Source organism: Talpa occidentalis, unplaced genomic scaffold (assembly GCF_014898055.3).
Source record: "Talpa occidentalis isolate TD23 unplaced genomic scaffold, MPIMG_talOcc4v2.1 talOcc4.2, whole genome shotgun sequence".
Taxonomy (NCBI): domain Eukaryota; kingdom Metazoa; phylum Chordata; class Mammalia; order Eulipotyphla; family Talpidae; genus Talpa; species Talpa occidentalis.
The window spans coordinates 54,410,376-54,426,042 of record NW_023602073.1 but is presented as its reverse complement, the minus strand read 5'-3'; the positions used below and the strand labels follow the sequence as shown (position 1 = coordinate 54,426,042).

Genomic DNA, 15,667 nt, shown 5'->3' with positions numbered 1-15,667 from the left:
GGTTTAGTGTTCTATAGATGTCTGTTAAGCCAAATGCTCTAGGTCCTTATTTAGAGCTTTAGTTTCTTTACTTATTTTTTGTCTTGTTGATCTATCCATTGTTGATAGTGGTGTGTTGAAGTCTCCCACTACGTATGTGTTTTCTCTGATCTCTGTTTTCAGAGAGGACAACAGTTGTCTGATATATTTTGGTGCTCTTTTGTTTGGTGAGTATATGTTAATGAGTGTTATTTCTTCTTGAAGTATTGTCCCCTTAATCATAATGTAGTGACCATTGGGGTCTCTTTATTTTTTGAGTTTGAAGTCTGTTTTATCTGATATAAGTATAGCTGTTCCTGCTTTCTTTTTTGGCCCATTTGCTTGTAGGATTGTTTTCCATCCTTTGACTTTGAGCCTATTTTTATCTTTTGTAGCTAAATGTGTTTCCTGGAGACAGCAAAAGGTTGGGTTTTGTTTCTTAATCCAGACTGCAGCTCTGTGTCTTTTTATTGAAGAGTTTAGTCCATTTACATTTAGAGTTAATATTGATATGTTAGCATCTGTATTTGCCATTATGTTTGTCATTCCTTTGATTTTATTTATTTATTCTTTTAATAACTTTTTTTTGGGTCTTCTTTCATTGTTATTCGTCCCTCTGAGGTTCTGGCTTTAGGATTCCTTGTAGTATTTTTTGGAGTGGGGGTTTAGTCTTAATGAAGTTCCGGAGTTTCTCTTTGTCTGGGAAGGTCCATATTCTTTCTTCATGGAGGAAAGAGAGCTTTGCGGGATAGAGTATTCTTGGTTGGCATCTGTTTTCTTGGAGTCTGTTGACTATGTCCCTCCACTCTCTCCTTGCCCGTAGTGTTTCTTCAGAGAAGTCTGATGTCAGCCTGATTGGTTTTCCTTTGAATGTTATCTGTGTCTTCCCTCTTGTCAGCTTCATTATTTTTTCCTTGTCCTGGATTCTTGGGAGCTTTACTATTATGTGTCTTGCTGTGTTTTTCCTTTCGTCGTGGAAGTTTGGTGTTCTTCTTGCTTCTTGTATATCAATTTTCAGCTCCTTCTTTGCATTTGGGAAGTTCTCTTCAATTATATCCATGAATATTTTCTCTGTTCCTACATCTCTCTCCTCTCCTTCTGGAATTCCTATAACTCTTATATTTCCTTTCCTCATGGAGTCAGATAGTTCCCGAAGTCTTTCTTCATTCTTTTTCCTTCGTACTTCTCTTTCCTTTTCTGTTTTGGTTCTTTTATTTCTGTGTCTTCAAGATTACTTATTCGTTCTTCCATTTCATCTATTCTGCTTTCATTGCTTTTCCCAGAGTTCTTTAGTTCCTCCATTAATTCTTTGATCTCCTGCATTTCTTTTACTTCCCTCTTTAGGGACTCAATTTCCTTCTTCTGATCTATCACTTTTTTAATCATGGCAATTTTAAATTCTCTTTCTGGAAGGCTCAGAAGTTCTTCCAAGTTGCTGTCGTTGCAATCTGGGGAGTGGTTTTCTTTTTGTGGTTGCGTCTTCCTGAGGAGTTGTTAGGTTGCGTGTGGTTCTTCTACTCCCTACTGTCTGTTTTCTAATTTGTCGTATGCGTTGGGACACTGTGTTGCTCGGACTGACTGGCATCTTGGGTGAACTTCTCCGCTCCCCTCTGGCTCTTCCAGGAGCCATCTCTGTCTTCTGGGGGAGCTTTCTGCTGGTTTTAGGCAGTTTTTACTGAAGAAATGTCCCTGTTCTAAAATGGCGAAGTGGGATGCAGTCCCTGCGCCTCCGGTTTCAGGCACACTCTTCTGCGCACCCGGTCTGCCCCGGACGTGGGTGCCTGCTCCCTCTGTGGGCTCAGACTGCTGGTCGGAAGGGGCCTGGCGTGGGCTAACTTCCCTTCTGGCCACTGGGTCCTCCAGAAGCCTTCTGCCCTTTTCAAGCAGTCTTAAGAAATTTCCTGTTCTATGGGGTGTTAGTGACTTTTTTTTTTCCTGGTCGCTAGGTGGCGCCAGAGATCTCTCCTATTGTCCTTGGGGGGCTGTTTTTCGCCTCCCCCCACCCCGTGGGACAGGGAACAGAGCGGGAATGGTAGGGTACACCTCAACAGCTTTGGGGTGCTGTGTCTGCCTTGTTCCCCACTGTCGTGGAGAACCCACGCCCCGAATTTTCGTGCCCGGGTCTCAGTTCAAAGCCCTCAGTTCCAGGACGCGGGCTGTAGCCCAGTTCAGTGGTGCGGGAATGGCGCCTTTTGCACCCGCTCCTGTGCCTGGGCGCCTGGTTCCTGCTTACTCAGGGAGGGACCTTCACCTCAGTGAGGACCTCCACGAGTCTCCCCGCAAGCCTAGGTCGCAGGCGCGGGGACCTGGGCAGCCGCGATCCAGGTCTGCACTTGCTTTTCAAGCGCGCCCAGCGCACCGCTTTTCCGCGCAAGCTTACCGGCAGCCCGGGTTGTGTGCGGGTCTCCCGGGGTCTTTGTTCTTCTCTAATGGCGCCCGGAGCCGTTTGCTCACCGCTGCGGCGAATCCTGCAGGGTTTGCCTCAGCTCCCGTTCACGGGGTGTGGTGGCTGCAATAGTTCCTTTCCACTCACAGTCCCGCTTGCTGTGTCGTTTGTTCTTGTTGGTCGTTTTAGTTTGTTGTTTTCCTCCTCTCTGCCGGTTGGAGAGTGCCGCCTCTGTGGGCGGGGGAGGGAGCAGGGTTCTGCGCTTCCCTCCCTTCTAGTCCTCTTTTATGGCCACTTTCTTCTTCGGGTAGTTTGCTGGAGTCACCCGTTTATCTTCCGTGTCCCACTTCTCACTGGGACCTGCCGCTTTTCCTCCCTATTAACTTTTTTAATGGGAGATCTTACTCGCAGCGTCTCCTCGCCGCCATGTTGCTCCGCCCCCTCCTGATACATATAATTTATTGCCTAATGTACTTTCTGAGAAATTTTTCTCTTTTTATGACCAAGAACAAAAAACAAGGATGTTAAATCTTCAGCCCCACAGTGTGAGGCACAAGGAATCTTCAGCCCCACGGTGTGAGGCCCTTTTTCTTAGCTGCTTGCCAGTGTCTTATCTGGCTGGGGCAGCAAGGACCCCTGCAGCAGAGACCAGAGGTAGAGTTTGGCAGAAAAGCAAGAGATTTATTGTCAGGTAAAGAGAAGGACAGGAAGGCAATCTGAGCACAGTGTGATCCCTAAGGAGGTGCCACTGAGGAGGCAAGAAGCAGGTATATACATAGGTATAGTGGACAAGGAGTGGAGGAATTTCAGACCTTTAGTGTCTCTGTGTTGTGTCTCTTGTTGATGGTGAGACCCAAGGAGTCTCCTATGTTACTGGTCTGTTTTCTAGAAAACAGACCAGTAACATTGTTTTGATACTGTGTTATTGTCTTAGTGTTCTGAACATTGAATTTTTACTCCAACCAATTGTTCCTCAGGTAGTTTAATAAATGAACTGGGGACACCTGATCCTGACTGACTGTCTACACTCATTTCTTAACTTCCTCATTCACTGTGAAGCTCTTGAAGGGTTCAGAGTAGAGTCCATTTATATTTATCAAAAAAAATTCTAAACACAATGTGGAAATTGGATTATAAGCATTCACAAGTGGTGAGGGGGACCACTGAGGAGCATGCAGGGAAGACATACTGTGGCTTCATTTTGGGTGGTATGACAAAGACAATAGTAAAAATAAATTGAAGATATTTTTGATATTGTATGACTTGTCAATGAATTAAACAGGCAAGGGAATAGAAAATTAGGGTTATTTCTAAGTTTTTTGTCTAACTTGAATAAACTTGATAGTGCTATTTGTTGAGATAGGGAATATGTGGATGGAAATAAACTGAAGTGGGTGGTTAAGAGTAAAGTTTTGTTTGCTAAGTTTGAAATGTTTTTTTCAATGTTGATGAAAATAGTCACAATCTCAGTTGAATATGAGACTGGAGTTCAGAGGGAAGCCAAAGCTAGAGGTATATACATTGGTGTCATTGACATGTGTATTATGTTAAATTCCAGGGAAGTAGAGGGCATGTAGGGAAAGAGTTTGTATAAAACAAGAAGAGTGCAAGGGTCAAAGCCAGACGATTTGGGGCCAATCACCAAAGCGGACTGGGAAGGGATGCCTGTGATGTTGAGGAAAAACAGGGAGTATGATGCATGGAAGTGAAGGAAAATAGATTTTTTTCAAGGAGGAGAAAGTATCCATGTGAGATGATTATCACTAAATGATGAGTGAAGTGAGAACTGGACAGATAAGGGAGAACTGTACAGTATTGAGTTTGTTAGACTTATATAAGATAGAAACTGGATTGGATGATTTTTTTAAAGATTAATTTATTTATGCATACAAGAACTGTGGTACAGGCCAGAGGTATGTGTGTGTGTGTGGGGGGGAAGTGAGAGGACTTACCAGAGACAAAGTGGGGAACAGAACAGGCAGATTGTGAAATACACTGCTGAGGGGAGCAGCGGGCGAGTCAGGATTGGTCTGCTGTGCCATGTGGGTAGCTCCCTGGCCGGGCATCAAACTCGTGCTGCAGTGGCTGCAGACAGTTTCAGAGATTGTGTTTTAGCCCTTGTACCACCGGGGAGGCCCTGGATTGGACGACTTGAAGAGAGAACAGGAGCTGCAAAAGTGAAGGATAGATTACAGACGACTCTTTGGAGCAGCTGACACCAGGGTAAGACTGTTCCCTGGGATGGGGACATCAGCTGGATTTAAAGTATAAGAATAAATGAGCCTGAAGAGAAGTTGGGAAGAATTGAGAAGGGATGTTCAATCATCAGCAAGGAAGCACTAGAGAGCCCTTGTGTGTAGAGGTTACAGCTTATTAAAAAAAGCTACCAATTTATTATATATAGTCAATGTTTTTCAGTGATCTGGAACACACCAGTTATTGCCCTAGGTGATCAGGATGGAGTGATGACCAAAACACATGAGCTCTCTATCAGCATGAAGAGTCATATTAATCTGTAGTTACTCTATACTAGGCCTCCAAATTTCAGTATGCAATTCCCATAGCTATCTTATCACATAAAAACATGTATATCTATGGAATGTAAAATTTGAAGAGTTAAGTAACTTACCTAGTGTCATATATTTAGTGCTTACATCTAGGTTTTGTGGTCCAAATCTGAGTATACAGTCTATGTCAGCATGTTCCTTTTGTGGTAGGTTCATGTATGCTCCATTATTGTGCAGTAATGTTTCTGCCCTAATGTGTTTGAAATGATAATTAGTGATAAAATTAACAAAAGACAATTTCCACATCATGAAGAAGATATTATTTACTTTTTTTCCCCCAAATCTTTATTTATATAAGAACCAGGGTACAGGCCAGACATGCAGGAGGGTGAGAGGATTCACCAGAGACAGAGCGGGGAACAGAACACGCAGACTGACGAAATACACTGCTAGGGGAGTAGCAGGAGTGACAGGAATGGTCTGCCACACCATGTGGGACCCACCCTGGCTGGCTGGGTTGAAATCAGTGCTGCAGAGGCTGTGGACAGCTTCACAGCAAGCATGGCAATCAAGCGCCTGCTCCACCAGGGGAGGCCCAGATATTATTTACTTTTAGTAGTTAAGGAATGAAAGATCTTGTGAGCTTACATTCACAGGAGTTATAAACACTAAAAATGATAATATATGTATTGAGTACTTATTACATGATCAGCACTAGGAAGATTAAATTTTCACACAATAGTAATTCTGTGAGAAATATGCCATCGGTAAATTCATTTTAGAGAAAAATAAGATTCATAGGCATTAGCAACTCACCCAAATGGAAAGAACTAGTGTTTAAATTCAGATTTTCTGACTCTAGAGCTTGAATTTCTAACCACCATTAGCAATTAGTGTTTTAACTGAGTCTGAATTATTGCTAATGTTTCTGATGTTCAAGTAACAGTGTGTGTATTATGGTTGGGAGGGATGTAAGGACCAACAGTTTCAATAAATAAGGGAAATGCTCATTTTGTATTTATTATTTGAAAAGTTTTCATGTGGCTTCACCTTGTGTTGATTATTATGGGCATGTATTGATTAATGCAAAAAAAAGCCCAAAAATAGATGACTGGATCAAGAAGATGTGGTACATATACACAATGGAATATTACTCAGCAATCAAAAAAGATAAACTCATGCAATTTGCAGCAACATGGATGGAACTGGAAGGGATCATGCTCAGCAAAATAAGCCAGAAAGAAAAAGAAAAATACTGCATGGTCTCGCTCATAGCAGGAATTTAGAAAACCTAAATAAGGGACCAGGAAAAAGACTAATTATAATAAAGTAAAAATCAAAATCAACAAGCAACTATAAACCAAAGACACAATATGGTGGTGGAGAGGGATTAGGGTCAAAATAAGAGGGGGGAAATTGTATGGGGACTATAACCAAGATGAAAATGCATACATTGTGCAAAAATGAAAAATGATGTAAAAATATATAAAATGAAATAAAACAAAAAAATGTATTAAAGAAGATCTTAAATATTACTTTAGTCCAAGATTGTATTAGCAAGTTCTGCTAGGGTTGCCGAATAAAACACAGGATGTCCAATTAAGCCTGAATTAAATGAACAAAATCCAGATTAACTGGGCATCCTATATTTTTATTTGCTAAATCTGGGAACATTAAGTTGGGCACATGGACAAGAACTAACTGGTGTTAATTAATTAACTGCATAAAAAGTGCTAATTATACAAGCCACATTGAAGAATAACTTCACACATGTTAATTTTTTAACTATCCCATGTGTCAAGAATGTACTTAGAGAACTTGTGACTATGAAATAGAACTGGTCTGATCCAGAGTGCACTTCTCTATGCCATCATTTCTAATTGGAGGTCTCTACTGAGAAGTCTGGGAACCCACTCATTTTTTGTAAAATGTGTTTATGAAAATAACATTTTCTTAGTTTCTTCCTTTCTAAGGGGATTTGACTACAGGAATGAGAGGTCTTCATCTGGCCAAGACTGATAATTTGATGACTAGTGGTATTACTGGGAATAGGAGACAAAGTTTGAAAATCAACTGCTTGGGACATTGAATAGGAATAAAATAAAATGTCTCTGTGTGTAGTGGACCAGTAGCAAAGAAATTAAGAAAGGAGATGAGAGTCTCCCTGGTGGCGCAGGGGTTAAAGACAGCAATATCAAGCCATCACCAGCAATTGCAGCACAAGTTTGATCCCTGGCTGGCCAGGGAGAAACCCACATGGTGCAGCAGACCTCTTCTGTCTTGCCCACTGCTCTCCTCAGCAGTGTATTTCAGTACATCTGCCTGTTCTGCTCCCCACTCTCTCTGGTGAATCCTCTCACCCTCACACCTCTGGCTTATAAACAAATCTTTTTTTTTAAAAAAGAAAGGAGATAATATGAAAGATAAATGATGATTTGGTAATTGGTTGGCAAGGCAAACCAATTTAGTTCTCTGCTGGAACCTAACATATTCCTAAAAAATACAAACCTCATGTAAGACCAAGATTTTCAAAAGATACCTTGACAAAAATTTTAATGTTTTAAAATTTTAATGTTCAGCTGCTGCACAATTATTAGTGATTTTTTGTTGTTGTTGCTACAGATTTTTCAGATCAGCAGAGTTCACTCAGTGACAATTCACCACTCCTTTCCCCAGTCCCTGACTCCTAGAACATTTGGCAGTATCTGGAGTCATTTTTGGTCGTTACAATGGAGGTTTCTTCTGACATACAGTGGGTAGAGGCCAGGGATACTGGTAGACAGACATCTTCCAATAGCAAGAACAGCCCTTCTCCCTCCCCACCTCACTGCCAACCACAAAGATTTATCTGGTCCAAAATGCCAAAGTTTTGAGGCTGAAACAGTGGTTTACACTATTGCTTGTAAAAATTCTAGACTCACACTTTGTATATAAACTCTCTAATTCAGATATTCATGGTTTATTTTACCTTGTTTCATGACAAAAAAAAAAAACTGTACAGTTGTACAGATTTACCACTTTCTTATTGAATATAATCAACTCAAGTTCAAAATACTCATTTTTATTTTTTGCCTTATGTAATGTTTTTAAAATTTTCATGAGCTCTTGGCCACCACATCTTTGTTACTTTAATTCTCCTTTATAAATTATCAGTGGTGATGACTGCCACAAGCATTTTTCAATGAAATACTTCAAATTTCTGCCTTAATTCTACTTTCTACACTATTGATATCAGATACATCCATTTATTCATCTCACTTTTAAACAGAGTTATTCTTTAACTCTTTTTATACTTTCACAGTTTAATAAAACAAAAATATAAAATATGAATTTATATTTATATGACATGTATATGTAAATACATGTATAAATGTTATATTTGCATACATTGAAAACACAGAGGCACATAAAACTTACAAGAGCTCTGAGACTTGTGATTCTTTAGGTCAGATTTGCTGAATAAATTTTAAAAATCTGATTTTTAAAAATCTGATTTCTAAACTTTCTGGATTCAGAAATGCAGAAAAGGAATTATAGCCTGTATTGGGATTATGGATTTAATCTCCTTAAAGTTGTCACTGGTTTCCCATTACATATCTATAAAGTCAACCCTCTACCATCACCTAAAACTTTTAAATACCTGGACCTTGGGATTTCTCTGCCTCATTTTTCCTTCTTTTTCCCTCACTCTGCTTCAGCGGACTGTTTTGTTCTGGTTTACTGAAGGTCGTCAGGTCTATCAAGTGTTTCCTCGGGGTATGACCTTTACCTGAAACATGCCTTCTTCCTTCTCTTCCCCAATGTACACACACTTACCTTCCTCTAGCTCACATCCACTGACTACCAGGTCACATCTTGAGTGTCTCCCTTAGGGACCAGTTCTCTGACACGTTAAGATGAGTTATCACACGTTTATTCTATTACTGAAATTGAGACCTTTCTATGGACATTTCTCACCCCCACATGTGTGCTGGGTTTTGTCATCACTTGCACTGAACTTTGAGCTCCGCCAGGGGAGGAGACGTGCATGTTTTTCTCTCCTCTGGACTGGCAGCGGGCAGCACAAGCCCGGCCCGAGGTCAGCCCTAACCATGTGTTTACGGGATGAGGGGGCTTCTTTCAGGGGGCCCCGGGCCCCGGGTGGGAGCAGAGTCGGTGGGGGCGCCTGCAGGAGGAGTGGGGAGGAGGTGGGGTCTTGCCCAGCTGCTCCTGCAGTCGGGAGCGGCGCGGACACTGGTGAGATCCCGAGGCTCACGCTGGAGGGATTTCCTCCCCCGCAGGGGTGGCCTCCCTGGCCAAGCAGATGAAGGGCGAACCCCTGGGGTACAGGTAGTGGGGGTGTGGGTGGAGCCAGCCAGGGGTCCAGTACCGGAGGAAACCCAACCCTTTCGTTGGTGGCGCCTCCTCAGTCTCCTTCCGGGAGGCGACCCGGAACCTGCTTATTTCTGCTCCACAGCGCATTACTTATTCATCACTACATCCGAGTGTCATTTCTCCAACGGGACGCAGCGGGTGCGGTTTCTGGACAGATACTTCTACAACCAGGAGGAGTACGTGCGCTTCGACAGCGACGTGGGGGAGTACCGCGCGGTCACCCCGGTGGGGCGGCCGAGCGCCAAGTACTGGAACGGAAAGGAGTTCCTGGAGCAGACGCGGGCCGCGGTTGACGCGTACTGCAGACACAACTATGGGGTCTTTGAGAGCTTCGCAGTGCAGCGGCGAGGTGAGCAAGGCCTGTGGGCTGCCGGCGGTGTGTGTGTGTGTGTGTGTGTGTGTGTGTGTGTGTGTGTGTGTGTGTGTGAGAGAGAGAGAGAGAGAGAGAGAGAGGGACTGTGAGACAGAGACTGCGAGGACTGTGGTGATTCAGCACTTTGTCTAACCTGTGTCTTTTTTTATTCTATTTATTATTATAGAAATGTAAACATTTTTTATTAAATGGAATATAATGCAAAATTGCTATCATAATTTACCACCAATCTTAAATCTACCATTGTCATATAGTAAAATTGTTTTTCCCTCAGGGTTTTCATTCCTTTTCTAAAATCATAGTTTTTGACCATGGTAATGTCAGGGATTGCCTTGGGCACTAATCACACATATTAAGGGGTCCCATATCCTACCCTGACTCAAATGTCAGCTTGAAAAGAGAAACAGTTGTAAAATTTTCACAACTCCAATAATAGAGATGCTTGTTTTGCAAAGGAGAGGTATTGAACTGTAGAATGTATCATAATATTTTAGTTTTTGCATCAATTTTTTTATTTGTCATTTATTTACAAAACTATGTAAGTTTGGGAGTATATAGTTTCATATTCAACATGTGTTCACTTGCTTTCCATCAAAGCTCTAGGGCCAGTACACCATCAGCTTACCCCTCTGCATCCTCCTTCCTCCCACCCATAGTTTTCACAGAGTCTGACAGTTACTTTTGTTGTGTTTTGCCGGTTTGTTTTCTTTGGTTATTTACATTCTACAGATGAGAGAAGCCATCAGTAATTGCTTTTCACTTTCTGACTTATTTCACTTAGCATAATCACTTAATGAACTATCCATTTTGTCCCAAAAGTCACTATTTCATCTTTTAAATATATGAGTAATCCATTAAATGTATTTCCCGCAATTTCTTTAACCAGTTGTCTGTCAAAGGGCATTTAGGTTGATTCTCTGTCTTGGCTATGGTGGATAATGCTGCAATGATCATAAGAGTGCATTTATCTTTTACATTATTTTCATATTCTTTGGGTAAATACCTAGAGGTGGTATTATTGTGTCTTGTGATAATTCCATTTTTAATTATTTGAGGACTCTCCACACCAGTTTACATCCTCACCAATAGTGGCTGAGTGTTCCTTTTTCACTATACTCTTGCCAATAGTGACTACCATCATCCTTTCAGGATGATGGATTCATGTTGTTCTTGTCATTCAACTCATAGAGTATAAGACTCACTTTTGTCTACTAAAGCTTCCCAGGGTAAAACCATTTCTGTGGCATTGTAAAGTTGGAGTATAGCATTCCCAAGATTTCACACTTTGCATACCTGTGTATCCTGCTGCTTTTCCTCAGCTCATCCCACTGCTTTAAATCGTATTTTCTTTCCCAGTTAACAAGGGCAATAAATAGTTCACTTATATAGAAGACTAAGTTCTGGCCTAAGTTTTATATATTTTAGGTCCACATAATTCTCATATAATCTTAAGAACTTATATATACTAATCCTGAGTTCCTTTTTACATTTCCCTTCATAAAGAAGAAAACTGAGGCACAGAAGAATTTAAAATCTCTCCCAGGATCCATCAGTAAGAGACAATGTGGATTTGAACCCACGCAGCCTGGATACAAGAATCATGCTATTGATTAATGCACCCAATGCTTTACAATGGTTTATAAACACTCAAATTCAACAATGACTCACTGTTTCATGCTACGAAAAAAACTTACAGCATTTCCTCAGCATCTGTCAAATCCCGTGGGCCCTGCTCTAAGGTTAAAGTTAAGCCTCTTGGAATTAATTTCTATTGGGCCATATGGTCAGCTTTGAGGGAGGGCCACCTGAGACCCTGAGACAGGACCTGAGACTAGTGCCTGGGGGCAGAAAGGCACCAACGAAGCCTTCTTATTTCATCATTCTCACTTATTTCCTCCACATTTCTCTCCTAGTTGAGCCCACAGTGACTGTGTATCCTTCAAAGAACCCATCCCTGCAGCACCACAGCCTCCTGGTCTGCTCTGTGAATGGGTTCTATCCAGGCCACATTGAAGTCAGGTGGCTCCGGAATGGCCAGGAGGAGACGGCTGGGATCGTCTCCACAGGCCCGATCCAGAATGGAGACTGGACCTTCCAGACCCTGGTGATTCTTGAAACTGTTCCTCAGAGTGGAGAGGTCTACACCTGCCACGTGGAGCACCCAAGCCTGACCAGCCCTATCACAGTGGAGTGGAGTGAGAGTCTTTTTGATCTGAAAAATTCGTTATCCACCTTGGCGGGGATTTGGCTTATCCTTGAGTCTCAGGTTTCTCCTGTGCCCACACCATATTTTCATTTTTTCTGACTTCTTTTCTCCTTCAGCACAGGTTTTTGGGTGTAACCCTGTGATAATTTCTGCAAATACCTGTCCTCCCAGTGGAGGCAGTTAGTTAAGCCTGACAAGCAGAAAAGTTTATATTCCCGTGATGTCACAGATCCTGGTCACCTGTTTGCCCTGGACACTAATCTTGCCTTGGCTGGACCTGTACTTCTAGAATGATTGCTTCTGGGTGGTTCTTTGTGATCTGAGAAGAGAAGCCTCTTTCATAATGTAGGGACATTCCTAATATAAGGGAAGTTGTATAGTCTTTTATTGGCTCTGTCCCCCTTAACAAGCTATTCAACTTCATTGAATCTCAGGTTCCTCATTCATCAGATGTTGAAGTGCTGCCTACATCAAGGCTGTGATAGTTAAATGAGTTCAATGCTTGAACCTTGTGCTATGCAGTGTGATTTTTAAATCTCTTTTCCAGAAAAGTTCATTTATTCCAGTCCTTTGAAGGCAGTTATCACCTTTTCTCAGAGCTCTCAATCTCAAATGTGTATTAGAAAAGTTGGATATGGGGCAAAAATCACTAAAACTAGCTTCTTTCCTCAGGGGCACAGTCTGAATCTGCACGGAGCAAGATGCTGAGTGGAGCTGGGGCCTTTGTTCTGGGTCTTCTCTTCCTTGGGGTGGGGCTGTTCATCCACTTCAGGAATCCCAAAGGTAAGGAGCCTAGTCATAGCTGAGAGTCCTCTTAGAGTTGTGGGAGAAAAGGATGACTTACTCAGTTTAATTTTCTGTACACTAGCAGGCCTGTTTTTCCTCAACTGACCTCAAATTTCCTGAAAATTCAGAAATCAACAGGTCATGATTAACATGTTTAAACATAAGAGGTTATGACCTATAGAAGCAGGGAAAGGATTAGCATTCACAGAGACCTCATCGGACAAATACAAATTTGTGGGAAGTATTTCTAAGGCTGATGAAAATATAGTGAATTTATATAGACACATCATGGGTCCCTTGCTTTCAGTTTATACTTTCTTCTCTGGCCTGTCATTATGTGATGGGGGTTGTAATGTTAGAAAAATCTCAGGTTGTTGGTCAGGGCCTGGGAGCATTGTATGTGGGGACAGACTTGTTTCTAATTCTTTTAAGTATATATCATCCCTTCTCTTTCCCGGGATACTCTGGACTTCAGCCGACAGGTAATGCTTTTTAATGCTCTTTTAGAGACATATTCAATTTCCATAGAATTGATGGTAGAAAGTGACAAGACAGAAATAATGGGAAAGACTTTGGATCTAACTATTGACCTGGCCAGTTTCCACTCAAGTTTCTTCTTGCTATTTAATTAATTAAGCCTGCACTGCAAAATAACTTTGGTTCAAGGTGACAAAAGAATTTCCTCTTTCTTACTGCAGTGTTATAACCTGAGGCCATGAGAGAGGAAAGGAAGCTGCTGGTAGAGTAGGTGTGGAAACAAAACTCTCCTTTCTTTTGCAGGACTACTGAGCTGATGCCCAAGTAGTGACCCTCAAGGAATAGCCTCTGCCCCAGTATCATCTTCGCAGCATGAAAAGTCCTCCTGCTGGCTTTTATTCCACAGAGAGAGTCCCTTCTCAGGATCTGGTCTGCTTCTGGTTCAGTGACCTCGCAGAAAATGCCCACCCTCAACTCTGCCCTTGACCTGGAAGTCTCCAGTGCTATTGATTGAAATATCTCATAATCATTCTTGCCCAGTTCCCTTTGTATTGAACCCTATGCCCTCTTATGCAAATGAACTCACCTTCTGCCACTATCTCTTTATGTTGCATTATTTTCCTCAACTAAACATGAAATCATCTGCTTTATGCAGCTACAAGGACAGGAAGTAGAGAAAAATGAAGGATTATATCATAAGACAGTAATAGTTTTCATTTATATCCCTGAATTTTGACCACATGTGAATCAAGGGTATTTCCTTGCTTCTGTGGATTTTCTGTGGGTAGTTATTAAAGATTCTAAGCACCAGTTCTAACATGTGGGCATTTTCTGGAAGTCTTATAATTCAGCTTCATTTTAACACTATCTAACTGGAGATAGGTCAGGTCACACAGATTAAGGGCTCAGCCTCATTAGACTAATCCCTACCATCTGTTCAGAATAGAAAAGGGCCCTCACACATACCCCCAGAGGAACACAATTGAATTTCTGTGAAGAGTCTTTTTACCTGTAGTTTACTCACTTGAAAAGTGGAAGGGAGGGAGTAGTTCCATTTAGTCTGAGTGTCTGGGGGAGTAATGGGAGCAAGGTATGTGTAATTAAGAAATTAAAAAAAAAACCATAAAAACCCTGCTTTACTGCTGCTCAGGGCATCTCTCCTGCTTTCTGAGACTGTCTAACCTCCTCTCACAGTGTTCCGTTTTATGGTTTCCCAATAAACTTTGTTTCTTTTTTTCTGGAAAGACACCAAGGACACTCTGGTGTTGTTTTCCTTAAAATCCTCACTTTGCAGATGCCTAGAATAATTTTCAAAAATTGCTATATCTACCAAGCTGTGTTTTCTTGTCACAAGGGGCACGCTGATGATCACAACAGCTGAAATGGAAAGAAATTGGCCCAAATTAGCTCTTGGACAGAGTGACTGAAATAATCTAGAGATGACATTTGCTTCATTAAAGAAAATTTGTTAAAAATAAAGTTGAGGAGGGGACCTCCCCTGGTGGCGCAGCGGTTTAGCGCTGGGCTGCGAGGCTGCCAGGCTGCCCGCAGACTCTGCAGTGCCGGTTCATTCCCCTGCCACCGGCGAGGGTCCCACAAAAAAAATAAAGTTGAGGAATCACTCTAGTTAAATGTAATACTTTTATATAGCTGTAGTAATCAAAACTGGTGTTGTGGAGAGATGGACACATAGATTGATGGAACAGGTAGAGAATTGAGAAACAGATAAATATCTCTTACTTTGACAAGGTGCAAAGCAAGTGGATGGAGAATAAATAGTCTTTTCAAACAGTGATGCTGGAGCGAATGGCTACCCATAAGCAAAAAAGAAAAATAAGCAAAAAAGAAAACATAGAAAGAAAAGAAAGAAAACAGTTCAATCCTCATATTTTACACCAAAATTCACTCAAAATAGATTGTAAATTTCAATGTAAAATATAAAAATTTTAGAGGAGGAAATCTTTGGGACCTATGACTTAGTGAAGAGTTCTTAGTCATGACACCAAATATATAATTCATAAAAGAAATACATCAATGTCAAATTTACAAACTTTATAAAATTTGAAACTTTTGTTTGGCAAAATATCCTAAGAGACTGAAATGATAAAGTACACAGAGAGAAAATGTTGCATGCTCCCAAATGTCACAAAGGACATGTATTTGGAATATAGACCAACTCTCAAAATTCTGCAAAATACTCTCAAAATTCTCTCAAAATACCTAATTTTAGGCAGAAGACTTGAAGAGACATTTTACTGAAAAACATATGCTGATGGCAATATGCATTCTGAATGATGTTCAACATCACTACCCAGTAAGGAAATGCAAATTAGGAACATGCTGATAAAGGTCTGTTGGGAGAGACCCTGCACAGCGAGCCGAAGGGCCTTATCCTGAGTCCCAAAGGTCTGTGAAAACACATGCGTCTTGGAGGAAAACCTCTGAGTGACCGGGTCTGGTGTTTAGTGCCCGGAATGTGACCTGCGTGGAGTCAGGCCTCTAAGTCTCTACAGTCTTAGAATAACAAGAAATAATGAGCG

The 15,667-nt window shown here is 41.5% G+C and overlaps 1 protein-coding gene across 1 annotated transcript in view; it reads left to right on the top strand.

Moving 5' to 3' along the window:
- Positions 1-14,254, top strand: part of LOC119252301 (DLA class II histocompatibility antigen, DR-1 beta chain-like) — a 28,982-nt gene extending 14,728 nt beyond the window's left edge. Inside the window, exons 2-5 of the mRNA XM_037519480.2 lie at positions 9,368-9,634; positions 11,572-11,853; positions 12,537-12,647; positions 13,431-14,254. Coding sequence (XP_037375377.1) covers positions 9,368-9,634; positions 11,572-11,853; positions 12,537-12,647; positions 13,431-13,444 — 674 coding nt within the window. The 3' untranslated portion in view covers positions 13,445-14,254. The remainder of the gene's footprint in view (positions 1-9,367; positions 9,635-11,571; positions 11,854-12,536; positions 12,648-13,430) is intronic.
- Positions 14,255-15,667: the final 1,413 nt, after the last annotated feature.